This window comes from Notothenia rossii, assembly GCF_949606895.1.
Source record: "Notothenia rossii genome assembly, chromosome: 5".
Taxonomy (NCBI): Eukaryota; Metazoa; Chordata; class Actinopteri; order Perciformes; family Nototheniidae; genus Notothenia; species Notothenia rossii.
In genome coordinates this window covers 80595539-80612541 of record NC_136903.1, presented here as the reverse complement: position 1 = coordinate 80612541, position 17003 = coordinate 80595539, and the positions used below count along the sequence as shown (strand labels likewise).

Here is a 17003-nt window from a genome sequence, read left to right as displayed (position 1 = left end):
AACCTCCAGCCTTGATTTGTGTTGTAAAGGTCATTAAGAGGAAGATACACGTGTTTATTTAAAAAAAAAAATACATTGACGCTGATGCACATGAAATAACTTGGAATTTGGATACATTTAATTATTCTGTACATCTTGAATCAAGGCATACAATTCTCACTTCAAACAAGAAAAAGTGTCAGATATCTGGAGTTTTGAACATCAATAAAAACACTTTTTAATGTGAATACAGTACACATTAATGAAAACACATTTGTATACTGTAACCTTTTCAGTAAAAAGAGTCCAAACTTTTGTGGACAATTTAAAAGATGTACATTCAAGAGACAATTGTAACCTGTATACAAACATAATGTAAAATCCAGAAGGGTACTTTGGCAAAGCAGAAATACACCTATTGGCAAATCCCTTCCAAAATGTTATAGGTTTTTCCTCAGCATATGCTACAAGCGGCCATCAAGTTTCGTTAACATTTGGGCAGTAGATTTATCATCATCCTGCTGCCAGTAAAAAACTAAAAACACAAATTCTTTGGCTGAGGTAATAATAAACTGTTCAACCACAACCACCATGCAATGAACATTTCTAAAAAGGCACAGAGAAAGTTTAGCTAAACAGCACAACTATTGATTTATTTGAGATGTCAGCATTATATACCATGATATAGTACCATCATCATAGAAAATCTTGTGGACGACAATGTTTTTCAGACTCAAGGTAGGTGTGTCGGAGCCACAGAGCCTTTCTTCAGATTAAGAAAGTTCCTTTTCTTTTTTCTTTTAGGAGCCCCTACAATGTCACATGGTTCAGGCGGGTCCCTGAACACAAACAGCCTCTCTCCTGTAGCGTGGACGCCCAGCACTGAGCTGGCAGACGCTGGCATCATGTATTCCTCTGCTGTGCTTTGTAATGTTTCTTTTGCAGTGTCATTTAGCGGCTTACTAACTGTGTTTTCAGTCACGGTTGATTTATCAATTGGACGTTGTGCTTTAGTACGAGTGTCCTCCTTTCCTTCCTCTCCAACCAGCAGTGGTGCAACATCTCTTGGAGCCAGGAGAGGAGATCTGGGGAGCAGTTTTTCCATCAAACGTTGCCTCTTTTCCAGGAGTCTGTGAACATTTGGAGGACAAAGGAGCTGTTGTGAGTGGGAGTGTTGAAGTGCTTACCTCATGTATGTGGTCACTGCAGCACAGCCATGTAACTGAGCGAAGGCACATGATACATCAATAAAGGATATTTTATGATGTGGCTGATCACTGAAATAAAAAATGAGTCCTAATGATGTTGTTAAATAAAGTCTTTATATAACAGCTCGTTGCAAAACATAGACATGAGGTGAACTCACCTCTCTCTTTCCACAGTGCAGCTTGGCATAGTTGGCATATTTGTATGCACCACTTCTTCCCTCAGTTTGACAGGAAGAACTCTGTTCACCCCCCCGGCACACCTGGTCAAGAAGTCATCAATATATTATAAAACCCGTAACTGCGATACGATCTCTGCAGACAATGTTCGGCTTTGATAAGAAATTCTGATACGGTGTAATAACTTCTTATTGGCTTGGAGGCAGAGCTCTGTGATCTTTTCCATTAAATTAAAAGATAACATATTTATCTCTTTCATAGTAGGGTACATCATGTGAAGCCTGTCAAATTATTTAATAAGCACAGATCATTCCAACTGTAGAGTGTCACAAGGCCATTCTTCATTAGAGGATTTAATATTGCAGATTGAATCCAAAAAGGTAAACAGAGAATCATAATGCATTAGCATGTCTGTGAAATTCTAGTACTGGCCGTAAAAGTACAGCATCTATCACCTGATTACAATGCTCATTAAAGCAATACATTACATGTTACTTGTTAGACGCTTTTATCCAAAGCAACTTATATACTCAATCCTGTGGACAATCCCCACAGGAGCAATTTGGGGTGAAGTGTCTCAGGGACACAACGACATGCTGACTGCAGTGGGGTTTGAACCCTGATCCCAACACCAACGCACTAGTCCACTATGCCACACGCCACCCTAGCAACATTGATAAGTACATTTGTAGTCATCAATCGAGCTAATAGAGGACAATCCAATGATGATATGGTTATGGTGTTTGACTAGATGCTGCAGACACACATCTGAAAGCACTGACACATTTTAAATGATTGTGATGGGTCATTTGGGAGTTATTACTTTTATGTAAAAAATGTGCTTGGTAAAGTTGAACAAGTACGGAAATAGCAAGAGAGATATGCCAGCCATTTGAATGGGGGAGCTTATTGGGGATAGATGTTGAGTCAAAGGAAATAAAAAAGGGAGAAGGTCGTGTTTCTGCAGAAACAGACACATAGCGGTTTCCCTGTTTCCCATTAGCAGGATTTAAAACAGTTGTAAAGAACCATTCAACTCTATGCTGCCAACAAAAAGCAGATACAAAAGACCTATTGTTCATCCCCTTGTCCTTTGGCCAGACCACTCCGACCCTCATGCATGACACATTTCTCATCAGAAAAGTAATCCAAACGCAGCGGAGGCCGACATTAGTGATTCAGGAAGACAGTTATATTGAAAGATGAGTTTAATCATTTATCTCAACAATGTTGGATCAGAGAAAGTGACCCTTGCTGATCAGTTTTCACATTTCAAACAATGCTTAGAGATGGGCTGGTTTCGACCAGCTGTGTTTGAACGCTGCTTTTATTTCATAACTGACTTCACTCCCATGTTTTTCTAAACCACAGAATTGGAATCTCTGAGACTATGGTTGTTTACTTAAGGAAAAGGGGTATTCACTATTGTTGGAACTATTTGATTCAATGTATTCTATTCTTTTTTCCCTGTAAAAAGGAGAGGGGAGGAGAAAACACATCATGGAGTAGTGCAAGCTTTACACACATTAGTTTGTGACTAAACTCTGTTTGCAAGCCGAGTAGAGCCAGAAAGACTTTTGTCTGATGCTGGGTAATCTTTATTCTATCTTAGATCTCCCTCACTCCTCCCAAACAGAGTTGAATCTCACTCAATCGTCCCACCCAGCTCCCTTGCAGTCATGATGGCCCCCAAGATAACCAAAGAAGGGATTTCTCCTTCTCACATCAATCAATCAACGTTTATTTATATAGCCCAATATCACAAATGTTACATTTGTCTCAGTGGACTTCACAGTTTGTACAGAATATCAGTATGACAATACGACACCCTCTGTCCTTAGACCCTCACATCGTACAAGGAAAAACTTCCAGAGAAAACCCACAGTTTAAAGGGAAAAATGGGAGAAACCTCAGGGAGAGCAACAGAGGAGGGATCCCTGAGCTCATCCTGGCTAACTTTAGTATCATAACATACTGGGAAAGAAATTAATGGGCCGATGCTTCGGTTCAAAATGAGACCACACTTTTGAATGGATGTCAGATTTTGAGCAATCAAAGGCCAAAACGCATCCCTTCAAAAGACTAGATTGGGTTTGTTTTTAGCCTGTATGGAAATGCCTTTTGCTTTGGAAGCAGTTTGTTGATCACTTTGGCTGGTTAAAGGTAGTGAGAAGTCAGACAACGACAATATAAAACAGCTAATAAAATATTGTTTAAAAAAAATGGTGGATCAAAGTTATAAATAAGCCCATACAATATTTTAGGCCCCAGTAATATCCAAGATTTGCGGTGGACAGACACATTTCATGCACACGATCAACACAACTTCTCCCCTAAGGCTTAATAACTATCAACTGTCATTCACATCTCATCAAGTCAAGCACATTAACCCTAGCTGACCCTGCACAATATAAATGAGCAGAATGTTTGCCAGTAGACAGATCCTTGACCTGTTCCTTACCCCGAGTGCTCCTGCTCTGCAGAAGATGAGCCCGGGTGCTGTTTGGGGCAGAGGGCGTCGGTGATGGAGAGGAGTTCGCTCTCAGGCAGGGTGGGCAGGAGGAGGCGCAGGGCCTCCAGGAGAACCTCCGCAGACACCTGACTCTGCCGAACCAGCCCCGACGCAAACTCCAGATCCTGAGAGGAAGAGGAGCATGGCACAGAGCCACATTAAATACCCTTTCCCCTCTCCTTCCTTTGACCTGCACACAGAAGTTAGTGTATCCCTGGGTTTTTCCATGCTGTTGATTTTGTTGTTGCATATAACATTGGCAAAAATAAATTCAGACCTGATCACAGTTTGCATAAAGTCTCCTGAGCTCCATTTGCTCTTTTAAATCTTCCATGGCTTGGTTGTTGCCAGTCATTTCCTGCAATCTGAAATCACCAGAGAGTTTCAACACTGAGAATTAACCGCCTGTGTCAACCCACGAAATTCCTTATTTCTCTTGAGATAACTCAGACATGACAGCTCACCTCTCAGCCAACAGCGCGAGGACCTGATCGCTTTTGTACAGCGCCCCCTGGAGGATGAACGTCATCCTGCAATCCCGCTGCACTCGAAACATCCTCTCCTCCTCACTTTCCCCCTCTCCCTCATCAGGGTCTTCTCTCTGCGTTGGGACTCTGGAGGAAGACATTTGCAGGCCGTCCAGCACCTTTACTTCCTTTTGAAGCTGCTGTTCTGCTTCCTCCAGGCCCTGTAGCAAGGGTCAAATGACACTAATTAAGATCTATAATGAGAACGTTACAGTCTCAGATGAAACATTCATTTGAACCCTTTTACATCTCCATGAGCGTCCCACCCAAGATGCAATGCTTCAGCGCAGAGGTTGACTTGCCATGCAGTGGTTGTTTATACTCTGGGCCATGTCTTGTCTCTCCAGGCTCTTCCTGTCTCGGAGCTGCTGTATCAGCAGGCTGTGCAGAGTGAGCATTGCTCTGGAGGTTTCCAGGACCTTGGTCCTCCGCTCAGCCTTCTGGTAGTGGATGGTAGCCATCTGCATCGCCAAGCTGTCGCCCTGAGAGCGCAGGTCATCCTCTCTCTCTTTACGCATCTCCTCCGTCACCTGGCAAAATGAGAATGAATGTATTTCAGTCATCTGTTATAAACTTACCACCCACCTTGTGTGCAGGATAGGCATATAGGATCAACACAGACTGTCATTAACTTGAAGGAACATATTTGCTGCTACCAATTATCTTAGGGTTTATTATTGCTTAAAGCCAAGTCGTTTATTTTAGGTGACATTAGGCAGAAATACTAGAAAATGTGACTGATGAACCTGTTCTCGGAGACTAATCAGAGACACATTTTGAAGGCATTTTTTATCATCTGTTCTACAAATGGAGGTGTGTTTGCAAGTCCCTTCGGATGGTAAAAGCCTGATTAAACTGCTGAATATACTAAATCAGAAGTTTCTATTTCTACAGCTGTCACTACAAAGCAACCCAAAAAGAAAGATGGCTTTATACTTGTCAAAAGAATAAATCTGACAAGAATATTTTTCTAATAATTTAGCGTCCTGCTAACCGTGACCAAAGATTTGCAACCAATATTGTAGCTAGTTAGAGCCTCTTATCACAGCATGTTATTATTCTCATAGAATCGCCTCAATATCAAAGCATCGTGATCACAATCTTGATATGGATGATGTTTAAAATAAATGACTAGTACAGGTTATTGTATAAAGAAAGCGAACTGCCGATGCCAGTCAGGTAGGCGGAGCTTAAGAACGACAGAAAGTTGAGAGAGGAGACCTGCAGGATGAATGTTGTATTTCTCTTGGCAGAATTTTTTCCTTTTTACAGGAACTACCCACCCTGGGGTACCTCTTTAACTTTAATATGCTGAAATGTTATTATACATTTTCTTGACCAATAATGGCACCAATAAACTGCCCCCCCCCCCCCTAGCTGTATTACACTTCTTTCAGTAACTTACTAGACTTAACAATAACTTATAGTAAAAGTTAATTTCACAGCCTTACCCCATCCATGAGGCCTCTCTCCGTCTCCTTCTCCTTCTCACACAGTTGGATCCTGTCCTCCAGCCTTCTCTGGAAAAGCAGCAGGTCAGAGGTGTCTGTTTTTGGTCTGGCATCGTTGGTTTTCCCCTTGGATTGCATATTTGTCTGCAGAAACCACAATGTCCATAAGTTGTTTTGGAACCGAAAATGACTCCAAACATGCAGATATGATGCAATTAGAAATCGAACCACCCTGCGGAGCCCGTATTATTTCTAAATTATAATGCACCCATCCAGCGGCCACACAACTGAGGCTGATGGCAGCGTGGTTTTCACTGGCGGTCGCCATTCTCCATTCCATACTTATTTGAAAACATTAAATGCACCGTTATATCCTGCAGCTGCTGTAGTTGACTACATCTGGGCTTTAGAATCGTTTCATGATGAAATGTAAAACAAAGACCATAAGTTAGCACAGAGTAAAAGAGGTGGGCATAGAGATGCTTTCCCAGGAGAAGGACACATTATAAGAGAATCACATTTTAATCTTTAGAATTGAGCTATAATGCTTAATTATAGAGAACCGCAGTGACGCGTCCTAAAACCCGGAAGTAAGTTAGCATTTTTACCACGTCCGGTTCCTTCGACAAAAAGCAATGGGATTTCTCCATAGGATTTTGGAAAATAGCTCCAAATAAGGTCTGTGTTTGACACAAATTGAAGGGACATATCACGTTTTGTTCTATGACATTAAATACATCAGCAGTGACCCCACTGGTGATTTTTGAAGAGCTTACGGGTCTGAAAAAACGAAGATTGTTAACATGTGGCTGAATAACTCTACAGAAGTTGTCGAGGCCGGTTTACATCATTACACCGAACACGTAAAACACTCCCGCTAAGTTTGTTTGCCCTGTTCTGCTTGAAAGCAAGTACCTGCCTCCTGCAAACTGTTCAAACAAAGCTTCAACTTGGACCATTTAGAATCTGTATGTTTGAATATGGATTCTTAAGTTGGCGTGACGCTGAAGTTGCTGTACTTCGTTTATAGCATAACGTTAGCATTTTGCTTCTGGCGACTAGATTTATGATTAGAAAATTATAAAAGTAGGGTAGACATGTGGATATTATCCGGCTGAACAAAACGTGATCCGTGTCAACCACAGACCTTACTTCGAGCTACTTTCCAAAATCCTATTGAGAAATTGCATTGCGTTTTTGACGAAGGAACCGGAAGGAGTTTACTTCCGGGTTTTAGGACGCGTCACTGCGGTTCTCTATAGTGCAAACATATAATCTGTGTATCGTGAAAATGGGGATTTTTTGCTTGTTCTTGTCACAATTTGTGTGTAAAACTAAAATAGAAATACTCTGTTAAAGGGATTTGTGGTTTAGATCAATGTCTCTTTTGTTCCTTTTGTCTAACAATGGCTTTATACTAATACGTTTATCATTTTAAAATGTCAGCACCAAACTATAAAGGGGAATTTACTTTACAATTTGGACCAAGACTCATACTTAAGATTTTTCACTTCAATAGCATTAGCAGTGTTCCACAAGAAATGTCAATCAAATATATTGGACACAACGAGCCCTTGTTGATGGAAATACTATACACCAAAAGAAGTGTAGCAAATGTTACATTTTAGTGGCTATTACCAATAGCACTGGCCAAAGTCAGAAACATTCTAAACCACACACAGGTTTTGGGAACACAACAGCTTCATTCAGATATGTGTGATTGTATGTGTTCACCATTTGTTGCTCGCCCTCCTTCCTCCAAGCTGCTAGAGCGTTGTGAAGTTTGGTTCTGGAGACGGCGTGGGGCAGCACCAGGCAGCGGTCCATCACGGACAGACACTTCTGAAACTCTAGTTTCATCCTGAGCCGGTCATCTTCAGACAGAGTCAGCTGGGACGAACACAAACAACTGGGAGAGAAGGAAATAAGAAGAAGGACCATGAGACAACGTGGTTGTGTTGAGAGGAGGATAACATCATTCCAATATGGTTTAACTATTGCTTTTTTAAAATGCTATAGCCTGGGACTTAAGATTTGCATTGCCAAAACCATACTGTAGCTACTGTGGAAATAGGAATAAAGCCTTTGAATTTGAATCCAATCCAAATATATTAAACCTTTCGCTGTAGAGACAACCATAATCTGATTCCTCAAATTGTCTAAAGACTGTCATATTATCCAGAAAGTGCTCATTTATGTCTCCATTCTATATAAACTACTCCCAGAAGTCCACAGCCAATAGGAAAACACCCAAATAACTATTGTATTGAGCAATGTCATGCCATCACTGACCTGAAGAAAGCTCTGCAGCGCGCCCGGAGCTCTCTCTGCTCCTGCAGCTCTCTCTCCATGGCTCCTCTCAGAGCCTCCCTGCTGCAGCTGAGGGTGCGCAGCGCTGCCTTTCCTTCCTGGTGCAGCCTCTCCTGGCCCTGGGGGAGAGCGCTCGCCCCTGGGCCCTGAGCAGTCCCTGGTCCCGCCGGCTCCGGGTCCAGCTGCAGCAGGGAGCGCTGGGCCCCTGGAGGCAGGAGCGTCAGCAGGGCCTGGGCTGCCCAGGGCTGGATGGCTTTGAGTTCTGTTATGGCACCCTGAATCACACGCATGGTCACCTAGAGAACGAGGATCAAGACAGAGAGTAAATCAAACTAAGTGGCATGTTCATATGTCTTTCTTTTATATCTTTCAGTGATAAGGTGGTGAATGTGAAATGTTAGATTGGCACCTTGCGGATGTCTGCAGCAGCCTCTTCATCCAGGTTGTTGATGAGCTCAGCTAGCTCCAAACTGTGAGCTGTTAGTAAGTTCCTCCAACAGTGCAGGTGCTGAGCTACATCTATCCGTCCCTCCAGACCCTTGGACAGCCCCGACAGGTCCTTCTGTCTCTGTTTGTGGACCCGGAGCTGCAGAGAGCAGGGAGCAGGATTAAAGAAAGTATGCAATGAACAGGTTTTGAGCTATCAATACACATTCCAATAGGGTGTTTGCTTAAAAATCCAACAAACGCATGTTCTCCTCACCATGTCAGAGATGAGCTCCCGCCTCTTCTTGATCAGTCCACAGCGCATGGCCCCCGTCTCTTGGCTCAGAGACTCATCCAGTCTCTGCCTCACCATCAGCAGCTCTTTCTGTGTTTTCTCCTGCAGCTGATCGAACTGCTCGGCAGACATGAGGCTCCCTCTGGTGGAGAGAGGAAAGCATGCCGGGTTCAAAAACACAACCCCAGGGTGAATCCTACCTGCTGCATATCCCCATTTCCAGTCTATTATCAGTACTATAAATAAAAGCAATAAGTCAATAAAACAACCTTCAGTCAAGCGTACTCATCAAATGTTGTCTTGCAAGTGTGTTCACCCAATTTTTTTTCTTCTATTATATACTTTGAAACACAAATATATGCACTTCAGATACAATTCTCAAAATGTACATTAACCTGGAATAAAAGCTAACTTGGCCAGGTTTATAATTTAGCTTTGTGAAATGATCATCACTTCTAACCAATATGGGCACCGACCTCCTGATGTGAGTGAACCAGCGGTCCAGGTTGCTGGAGGTGCTGGAGAAGCTGTCAGAAATCAGGCTGTTGAGGCTGTGAAGGCTGTGCACCAAGAACCTCCTCTGTGCGTTGCGTTCAGCGAGCACAAAGCGGTGGTTGGCAAGGACCACATCCAGCATCTCCTCAAGCTGATCCTGAGAAAGAAAAAAGAAGTAAGGATATGTCTGATTATGTGTTTTAATTATACGGCTGAAAGGAAGCAAAGAATAAGGAAAATCTAAAATGGCAAAAGTTCTTCATCATGGTTTGTTTGCCATGTTTACAGGAATCCATTTTGAATGTCTAAAGCTCAAACTAAACCAACATAATTATGTCAATTCTAATATTTTTCAAAAACATTTTGGTTGCTTACTTGACAGGCGAAGTAATCGTGCTGAAGACTCTTGGCCGTGCTCTTCTCCAGCTCCCCCATCCTGGTGGCCTCCTCCAGTTCCTCTGAGAAAATCTTGTGCAGCTCCACCCGGCGCCACTCGATGATCTGCCTCTGGAGCCTCCCCGAGGCTTCCTCATGACGGACCAACAGGATGCGCTGGAGCTGACTCTGACTCAGCTTGTGCAGCTTCTCCAGGAGGACACTGCAGTGCAGGAGCTCCTAGTTACATGACAGAAAGAGGTTTACAGTTAATATTTCACCTGATGGGCTCAGAGTAAATTGCTTTTGTTCGAGTAAACTAGAGTGTGATTTTAGTGAGATTAAGACCGTCCTGGCCAAAGTTACAGAGGGGGTGCCAAATCTGGCAGCCACAACACCACAGGGTATATGCGGGAATCCTGAAGTCAAATGTAGTACTTTTAAGACCTTTTTTAAGACCCTTTCCATACGTTTTAAGACCTCATCGCCACTTCGAGTTTTAACCGGTTAATATGGCGACACATTGACTATATACAGTATTGATTGTCCTTCCTCCTTATCTTCCAACCATTTGGACGCAAACTTGCATTCCCCCATAACGATGTTTAACAACCGGTGTAAACGGACCTCCGCGCACTATCAAGCAGTGAGCGTGCGATGTCCTGTTCAGATGACGTCAAATCCAACGGAATGCCATCAATAAACTACACAGACGGCCATTTCATACACCATGAATCCAGAGTTAAATGCTTTTGTTTGCTTAAACTAGAGGGGATCAACTAACACCAGTGTGATTCTGGAGAGATTATGACCGTCCAGGCCAAAATGACAGAAGGGGTGCCAAATCCGGCAGACATAACACTAGCTTTGCCCGGTTCAGAAAGCCCTCTTTAAGTAACAGTGATGAAAGTTATACACAGGATTCCTTACCAAATAGGGATGCGAGAAACTGACCATGATCAAAATCGAAAATCGGACAGCCCTGGCGAATAATAATCGATTATTCGACGCCCGCTGCACACGCCCCCCCCCCCCCCCCCCCGCGAGAAAAAAATATCTTGCATTTGACCTCATTTGCACTTGGCAGTTTGAAGTAGTTCCACGAGGAACTCTTCTTTCCTTTGTTCATCTTTAGTTGTGTTCTCACTCCAATAAATCAATCGCACATGTGACGGGGGGGGGGGGGACAGGGGGGCGTAGTCCGCTGCTGGCTTCCTCCAAGTTTACAGTAAAACAAACTGGTGTTGTGACCAATGGCCATTTACAATTATTAATACTATTACTATTATTAGCATTTGTCTATATTTTGTTTGAAACTAAGCCAGGAAAAAAAAAAAAACATAAATAATAATTAAAAAAAATATATATAAATAAAATCGAATTTAATTTTTTTTTTCGATTATGGAGACTGTAACGAATATTCGAATAATCGCTGGCATCCCTACTACCAAACCACTTTTGGCTCACCTGTTGGTCTGCATGTTGACACAGCAGCTCGGCCTGGTTCTTCTCAGCAGCCTCTCTGCGATGCTCTGCTTCCATTTCTTCCCGACTCTCCAGGTTACACCGGCCATTCAGAGCTGCCAGGCGGGCCCCTCGCTCCTCCTTCAGCCGGCCCTCCATACCCAGCATCTGTCCGTGGAGCACACTCAGGAGCCTCTGCTGGGCCTGGGTGCTGGCATGGCCCCGGGAGCGCAGGTCGCCCAGCAGGGAAGACATCACATCCTTATAGATCTGAATCCGGGTGGCCTCCAGGTTTTTGGTGGCATGCAGCAGCGTGGACATTTCAAGGCTAAAACGGGATCAAATGCAGAGAAAACTTGATGGGATTTAAGTTGGATGCATCATTAAAGGCTCATTGTATCAGTGGAGCTGATAGGTAAGAAAGACATTAAAAATGTTGTATTAGAAAACATCATAATATGTGAGAGAATTAAATGTTATTACGATTACTGATTTAGGTGAAAAAGTAGCTTATTGCAAAGCCTTATAAAGCACAAGTATAGTTTCTTCTAAGCAACACCATCACAACTCATTGTAAAAGGCAAGTAAAATAACTGCATTAATGCAACTTACATGTTTTACTTAATGAATAACATAAAGTAGAACACTCCCAACATCCGTTTAATACATAATATCCTGTTTTCAAGCAGTGATTGTCCCATTTCTTTCACTTGCCGATAATGTTGTTCTTTTTAGATCCATTATACTATAGGGTCTCAAGCACGATGAAAAGATGGTAAATTCCCTCCTTGTTAGTTTACTCACTTCTCCAAAGCCTGGTACATGTTCTGGGGATCTTCCAGCACCATCGTGTCCACCATCTTGTCTTCAAATGCGGCCTCATCTTTTATGGTCTCACTCATGTTGCAGTGTGCATACTCTGGGACAGAATCACGCCTGTTTCTCTAAAGTAAGATGATATATGCAATATATTAACAAATGACTGACGTAATTCATAGAACTTTAAAAAATGAGCAACATATACTGACGTTAATTTGAAAAAACAGTTAACTATAATTAGACATTATGTTGAAAAAGTTGGTCAACGAAACAAAATTGTCAACTAAATAAATCCTTTTAATAGAAACATCACAACACCTTTTTGAAATGTACAAACACAACAATATAGCATACGTAATTAAAAAGGTACTTAGGTTTAATTAGCAGTTATTAGGATTAGAAATAACATTTGTGATACCCTTTGCCGGAGAAGGTTCAGCCTGGATCTGAGGCCGATCAGGTTCATGACTAGAAACCCTAGCGACAGCAGCACCAGCGTGACAAAGAACCCAACAACAAATCCAGCAAAATGGACCCCATGGTTAAGATAAATCTGAAATTGGAAGCAAAAACAGAATTTTCATCAAATCCATTTAGTAAACACAAATCAGAAAGCAGGAACAAAACATGCAATGCTTGAAGCTGCAGTCAAGCGTGTTTCCAGTTAAGGAGCTTACCCTGTCGGTGGAATTCACTCTCAACGTTACATTAGCTCTTATTGGACCAAACATACTGACATCATTCTGTAGATTGAAGAAAACATTACTCTGGTTTAGAAGAGAGAACATGTACAGGAGTGATAGGCAGTTGCTGACATGGTGAAATTAAAACAGTTGGGGGATTGCTTTTTGTGTTGGAAAGAGCAGAAACAAGTAGAAGATAAAAAATACCTGTGAGACGTTAGAGAAGGTGAGAAAAGCTGGAAGGTCCAGGACTTCAGTCTTATGACTCCTTATGTGAGCGGTATAGTTGACAACAACTTTGGATCCAGCTAAAGTTCAAATCAATCTTATGTTATGTATTGTGGAAGCAGAACATTCAAATATTTTACATTTTTAAAAAGGTCAAATCAATACAATCATCTTTCAAAAGAAATTGACTCCAAGACATACCAGACAGTGAATCAATGGAAAACTCCTGGTAGCCTCTTTCCACCACCCTGCCTTCAGATTTTAGGGGCACTATTCCAGAGATGGAGTCCCGAATAGTCACCTGAGACAGGTCGGTGCCATCCTTGTTGTCAACCAGCAGGAAGAAAGTCAGCTGAGGAGGGTCAGCGTCCAGCTTCACCTGGGGGACACATGATCAAGCAGGGAGAGTGACTGAACAGTCTTCTATACACAAGTTATTGAGCCGTTTCCGCTCTACATCCTGAACTCCTCCCTTCGATGCAATGCACTTCCGTTTTGGCGGACTGGGTTTGTTTTGCTAGCTAGCTCCGTTGTGCCGACAAAGCACTGATATCGCAGAGACAAAGAGGATATAACAATTACAACATGAAGAAAAGTGGTTCGGGAACTACGTGTGCGGTAGTTGGTTGCAATCACTCGAGAAAGCACCTGAACGAGTGGTTAGATAGAGAGTGCTACGACCACAAACCAGCACCCAGCACCCAGCCATGTTGTTCATTAAATACAGATAAACACAACAAATACTGCATGCATTGTATTTTTTAATATTATATATGAATATTTTCATAGTGATGTAATTGTGTGGGCTGCTTTTATATTTTAATTTGTAATACCTGTTAGGATTAAACATGTGATCTTTCTTGTTGAAGCCATTTCTTTAGTTTCCTCTAAACAATTAATTCATTCAGTGTTATTTATGTACAGTATGAGCTTAATATGAATGATGAACTGTGTTAAAAGAAATTGTAGCACTCTAAGGAACATATGAAATGCAATAATGCAATAACAGTGCAATAATGAAATTAAATTACATCAAACTTTATTTTCACTCAAACAGTACAGGCACATATGATATATTGCACAGCATAAAGAGATCATGTAAATTGTGCATTATGTAAACAACAGACAACTGTTGGCTCCTGTGGGCATGACCTAAATAAGGCAGTTTATTTTGGTTTTATGCTGGGCCACGTCGTCATGTTATCCTCCCAGTTTTGCACTGAATTCGGGTGGGGGAGAGTAACGCCATCTCCAGTCAAAGAAGTAGAATCGTGTTCCCAAGCTAGCATCACTGTTAGCATCGAAATCGCTGTGTTTACACCAGTGCCCGTCTGACTGTTTACATCGGTTTACACCGACAGACGCTGTGCAAAAGACTTCCGGCGGAAATGAAGTGCATTTGTGTAGGGTTATGGCGCTACCCGTGTTTTGGCGCGTAAACTTGTCTATTCTTCTATGTTTATGTGCAGTTTAAAATTGGTCCAGTAGGATATTTGGGATTTAAATGCTGATAGTATAAAGGGCTGGATTAAACAATTGTGTGACGTACCTGTGCACACTTGTGAAACTTGACCTCATATGAGGATGGAGGTGCCACACTCTGAATCTGCGGAAACATTCAACACAAGGTATGATTAGTTTCTCCCAACATAATAATTTTTCTTCGTGTCATGTAAAGTAAAGTTACAAAATATGTGAATGATGTAATATTAAGCAATGATGTCAGTTTGTCTGGTATGTGTATGAATTTCATAAATTCTTATTTTTAAACAGTCAGAACCCAATATGAAAAAAAGCAAAAACAAAGGGAAGAAATGACTGATGGACAACTCACTTGTTCAATGACAAAACAATACACATTACAGGTTTGACATCAAACTGAAATACATGAAAAGGTGCCCTGCATACTAAATAAGTGAAAATGCAATTCAATGACTGTGTACAATGACTGAAGGGATGCAAGCACCTTATAGAAACACACCTGAGGCAGAGTGAGGCCCGAGTTATATCTGGTGAGTGTGCTTCTGCGGTTCCTGAGGGGCAAGATCTTTGACAGGTAGGAGAGTGGCGTGTAAAGAGGCCGTCCCCATAGACCAGAGGACGCTGAAGAAGAGAGCGGCCCCTCTGCAGAAGACACCAAGCGTCCATTGATTTCTATTGCATCTGTCAGGTTAAATATTGGGGGTTTGAACATCCAGTTACAAAGGCTAACATTTAAAATAAATGAGTAAAAGCAGCTACGTAGATACAGTAAATTCATACATAGTAAACAAAGTTTTTTTTTATCTAATAGATAACTACATTTTCAACCTAAAAGTAGCTATTATGGACCTAACTCTATTTTTTATTTAGCCTTTAGTTATACAGGTAAAATCTCAATGAGACACAGGGTCAAATTCTCAAGAGAGACCTGATCAGTGGTAACAATACCATACAAAGTTACAGACAGACAGGACTCTAAACACAGAGGCAACAATAAAAAAAAAAACATCTATGTGAACAGCATTAGAAAAATACAGGCCAGATGTACCGACTAATGACGTTTACACTTATACACATTTTGTTTTTGACCGTATTTTAGATGAATAGAATTGAGAGAAAGGAACAAACCATCCATCTTAAGCAATGTCTGCTCTGCTGATTTCCCTCCGGGGTCATGTTGCATCACATGGATACAGGAGAGGCTCTGACAATGGATAAGGGGACATTCAGTTATGTTGATTTAATTTCAACATGTTCATTAACATATGAATGACAGCGTAATGACATGCATGGACAAGTGTACCCCTCAAAGCAACATCTGTTATAGGGCTGATTACATAATGGCAACTGCATCAACATATTGATTGCTAAATTGAGGTTAAGGGACACGATAATACAGTGGTGTAAAGTAATTAACTAAGTACAGAAATATTTCAATTGTCTGCTACTTTGTGCTTCTACCCCACTAGAATTCAGTGGTAAATAGTGTTCTTTTACTACATATTTTTAATACATTTAGTTACTTTGCAGATTTGGATTAATAATGAGAAATATAAGCAACACTTAAATAAGACTTTAGTTACACCTGGAGCAATTATAGTAAACAACATATAATATATTCATCTGAAATGGGCCAATTTGCATAATGAGTACTTATATTTTGATGACACTACTTTTGTACTTTTACTTGAGTAACATTTTTAATACAAGACATTTACTTGTAACAGAGTATTTCTGTAGAAACAACATCTACAGTGGATTAAAGAAGTACAATCCGAATGAAAATCAGATGATAAATATATATATTTCAATATGATAGTGTCACAATAAAGCCACTTACCTCCCATTTGTCAGAGAAAGGAGGGGGTAGTTGTGTTGTGATCCATGATCCCTCCTGAGATGTATTGTACCCTACAAGCTGATGTCTGGCACTGTAACCCAAAACATTCTCACGCCGGATCACATCGTGACACCAAGGGGAGAAGAGAGAAGGTGGACACAAACACACAACTTGGATATTCAGAACAAATGACCATATCGTGATCCTCTTCACGGTAAAGTGTTCCTGAAGCATTCGTAAGTCGGTGTGCCACTCTCCCCAAGGAGAGCCGCTAGCTAGTTAGCTGGGTGGGTGTCTGGATGTTGCCCCTGATAAAATCCGCGATGCAAACATTTCCACCGTTTTTTCTTGAGAAACATCAGTTGTAGCAGCTAATCTAACTATCATTAACATCTCACTTGTGTGCGAATACTTCAGGAGATGCTATGAAAGTTGTTAAATAGTTACACAACAATAGGTCCATATTCGCCGTTGCTGCACAACTTCGGAAAACATTTCCTAAATTTGGGAAAAAACGGACAACTTCTAATGCCCCGTTAATAACAACGTACACAGATGTGTTTCCGCTTAAGGCTTTCCAAAATAAAACAATGTAGGCTAGCCCGTGAGGAGACTGAAACTTTCAACAACTAAAATATAGAAATAAATCTGCCAAGAAACCACACCTAAACGCCGTGAGTATTAATAGTATCAACCTGTATTTGCGTAAGGGCTTTTTCTACCAAAAGCCAT

General features: G+C 41.5%; 1 protein-coding gene across 2 annotated transcripts; it reads right to left on the bottom strand.

The window, feature by feature from the left end:
• Positions 1-15: 15 nt before the first annotated feature.
• Positions 16-16800, bottom strand: LOC307040700 (limbin-like). 2 transcript variants are annotated; one of them, XM_079683817.1, is made up of 23 exons: positions 16272-16800; positions 15560-15635; positions 14931-15112; positions 14499-14555; positions 13151-13328; positions 12929-13029; positions 12716-12781; positions 12457-12591; positions 12024-12163; positions 11223-11547; positions 9756-9995; positions 9362-9537; positions 8868-9027; positions 8574-8750; positions 8147-8460; positions 7589-7763; positions 5855-5998; positions 4706-4933; positions 4341-4564; positions 4154-4241; positions 3826-4001; positions 1346-1447; positions 16-1109 (listed from the first exon to the last, which is right to left on the bottom strand). In XM_079683817.1, the coding sequence occupies exons 1-23, from the start codon at positions 16503-16505 to the stop codon at positions 713-715; spliced, it is 4095 nt and encodes a 1364-aa protein (XP_079539943.1). In that variant the 5' UTR covers positions 16506-16800; the 3' UTR covers positions 16-712. The 2 variants fall into 2 exon arrangements, with proteins under 2 accessions (XP_079539943.1, XP_079539944.1); XM_079683818.1 differs by having other exon boundaries at positions 14931-15073.
• Between the last annotated feature and the right edge of the window lie 203 nt (positions 16801-17003).

Excerpts from the sequence above, each read along its gene's own strand:
- LOC307040700 (XM_079683817.1), bottom strand. The coding sequence starts at position 16,505 with ATGCTTCAGGAACACTTTACCGTGAAGAGGATCACGATATGGTCATTT. Across the intron at positions 15,636-16,271 it reads CTTTCTCTGACAAATGGGAG|AGCCTCTCCTGTATCCATGT; the intron begins GTAAGTGGCTTT and ends ATCCATTGTCAG. Across the intron at positions 4,242-4,340 it reads CTCGCGCTGTTGGCTGAGAG|ATTGCAGGAAATGACTGGCA; the intron begins GTGAGCTGTCAT and ends TGGTGATTTCAG.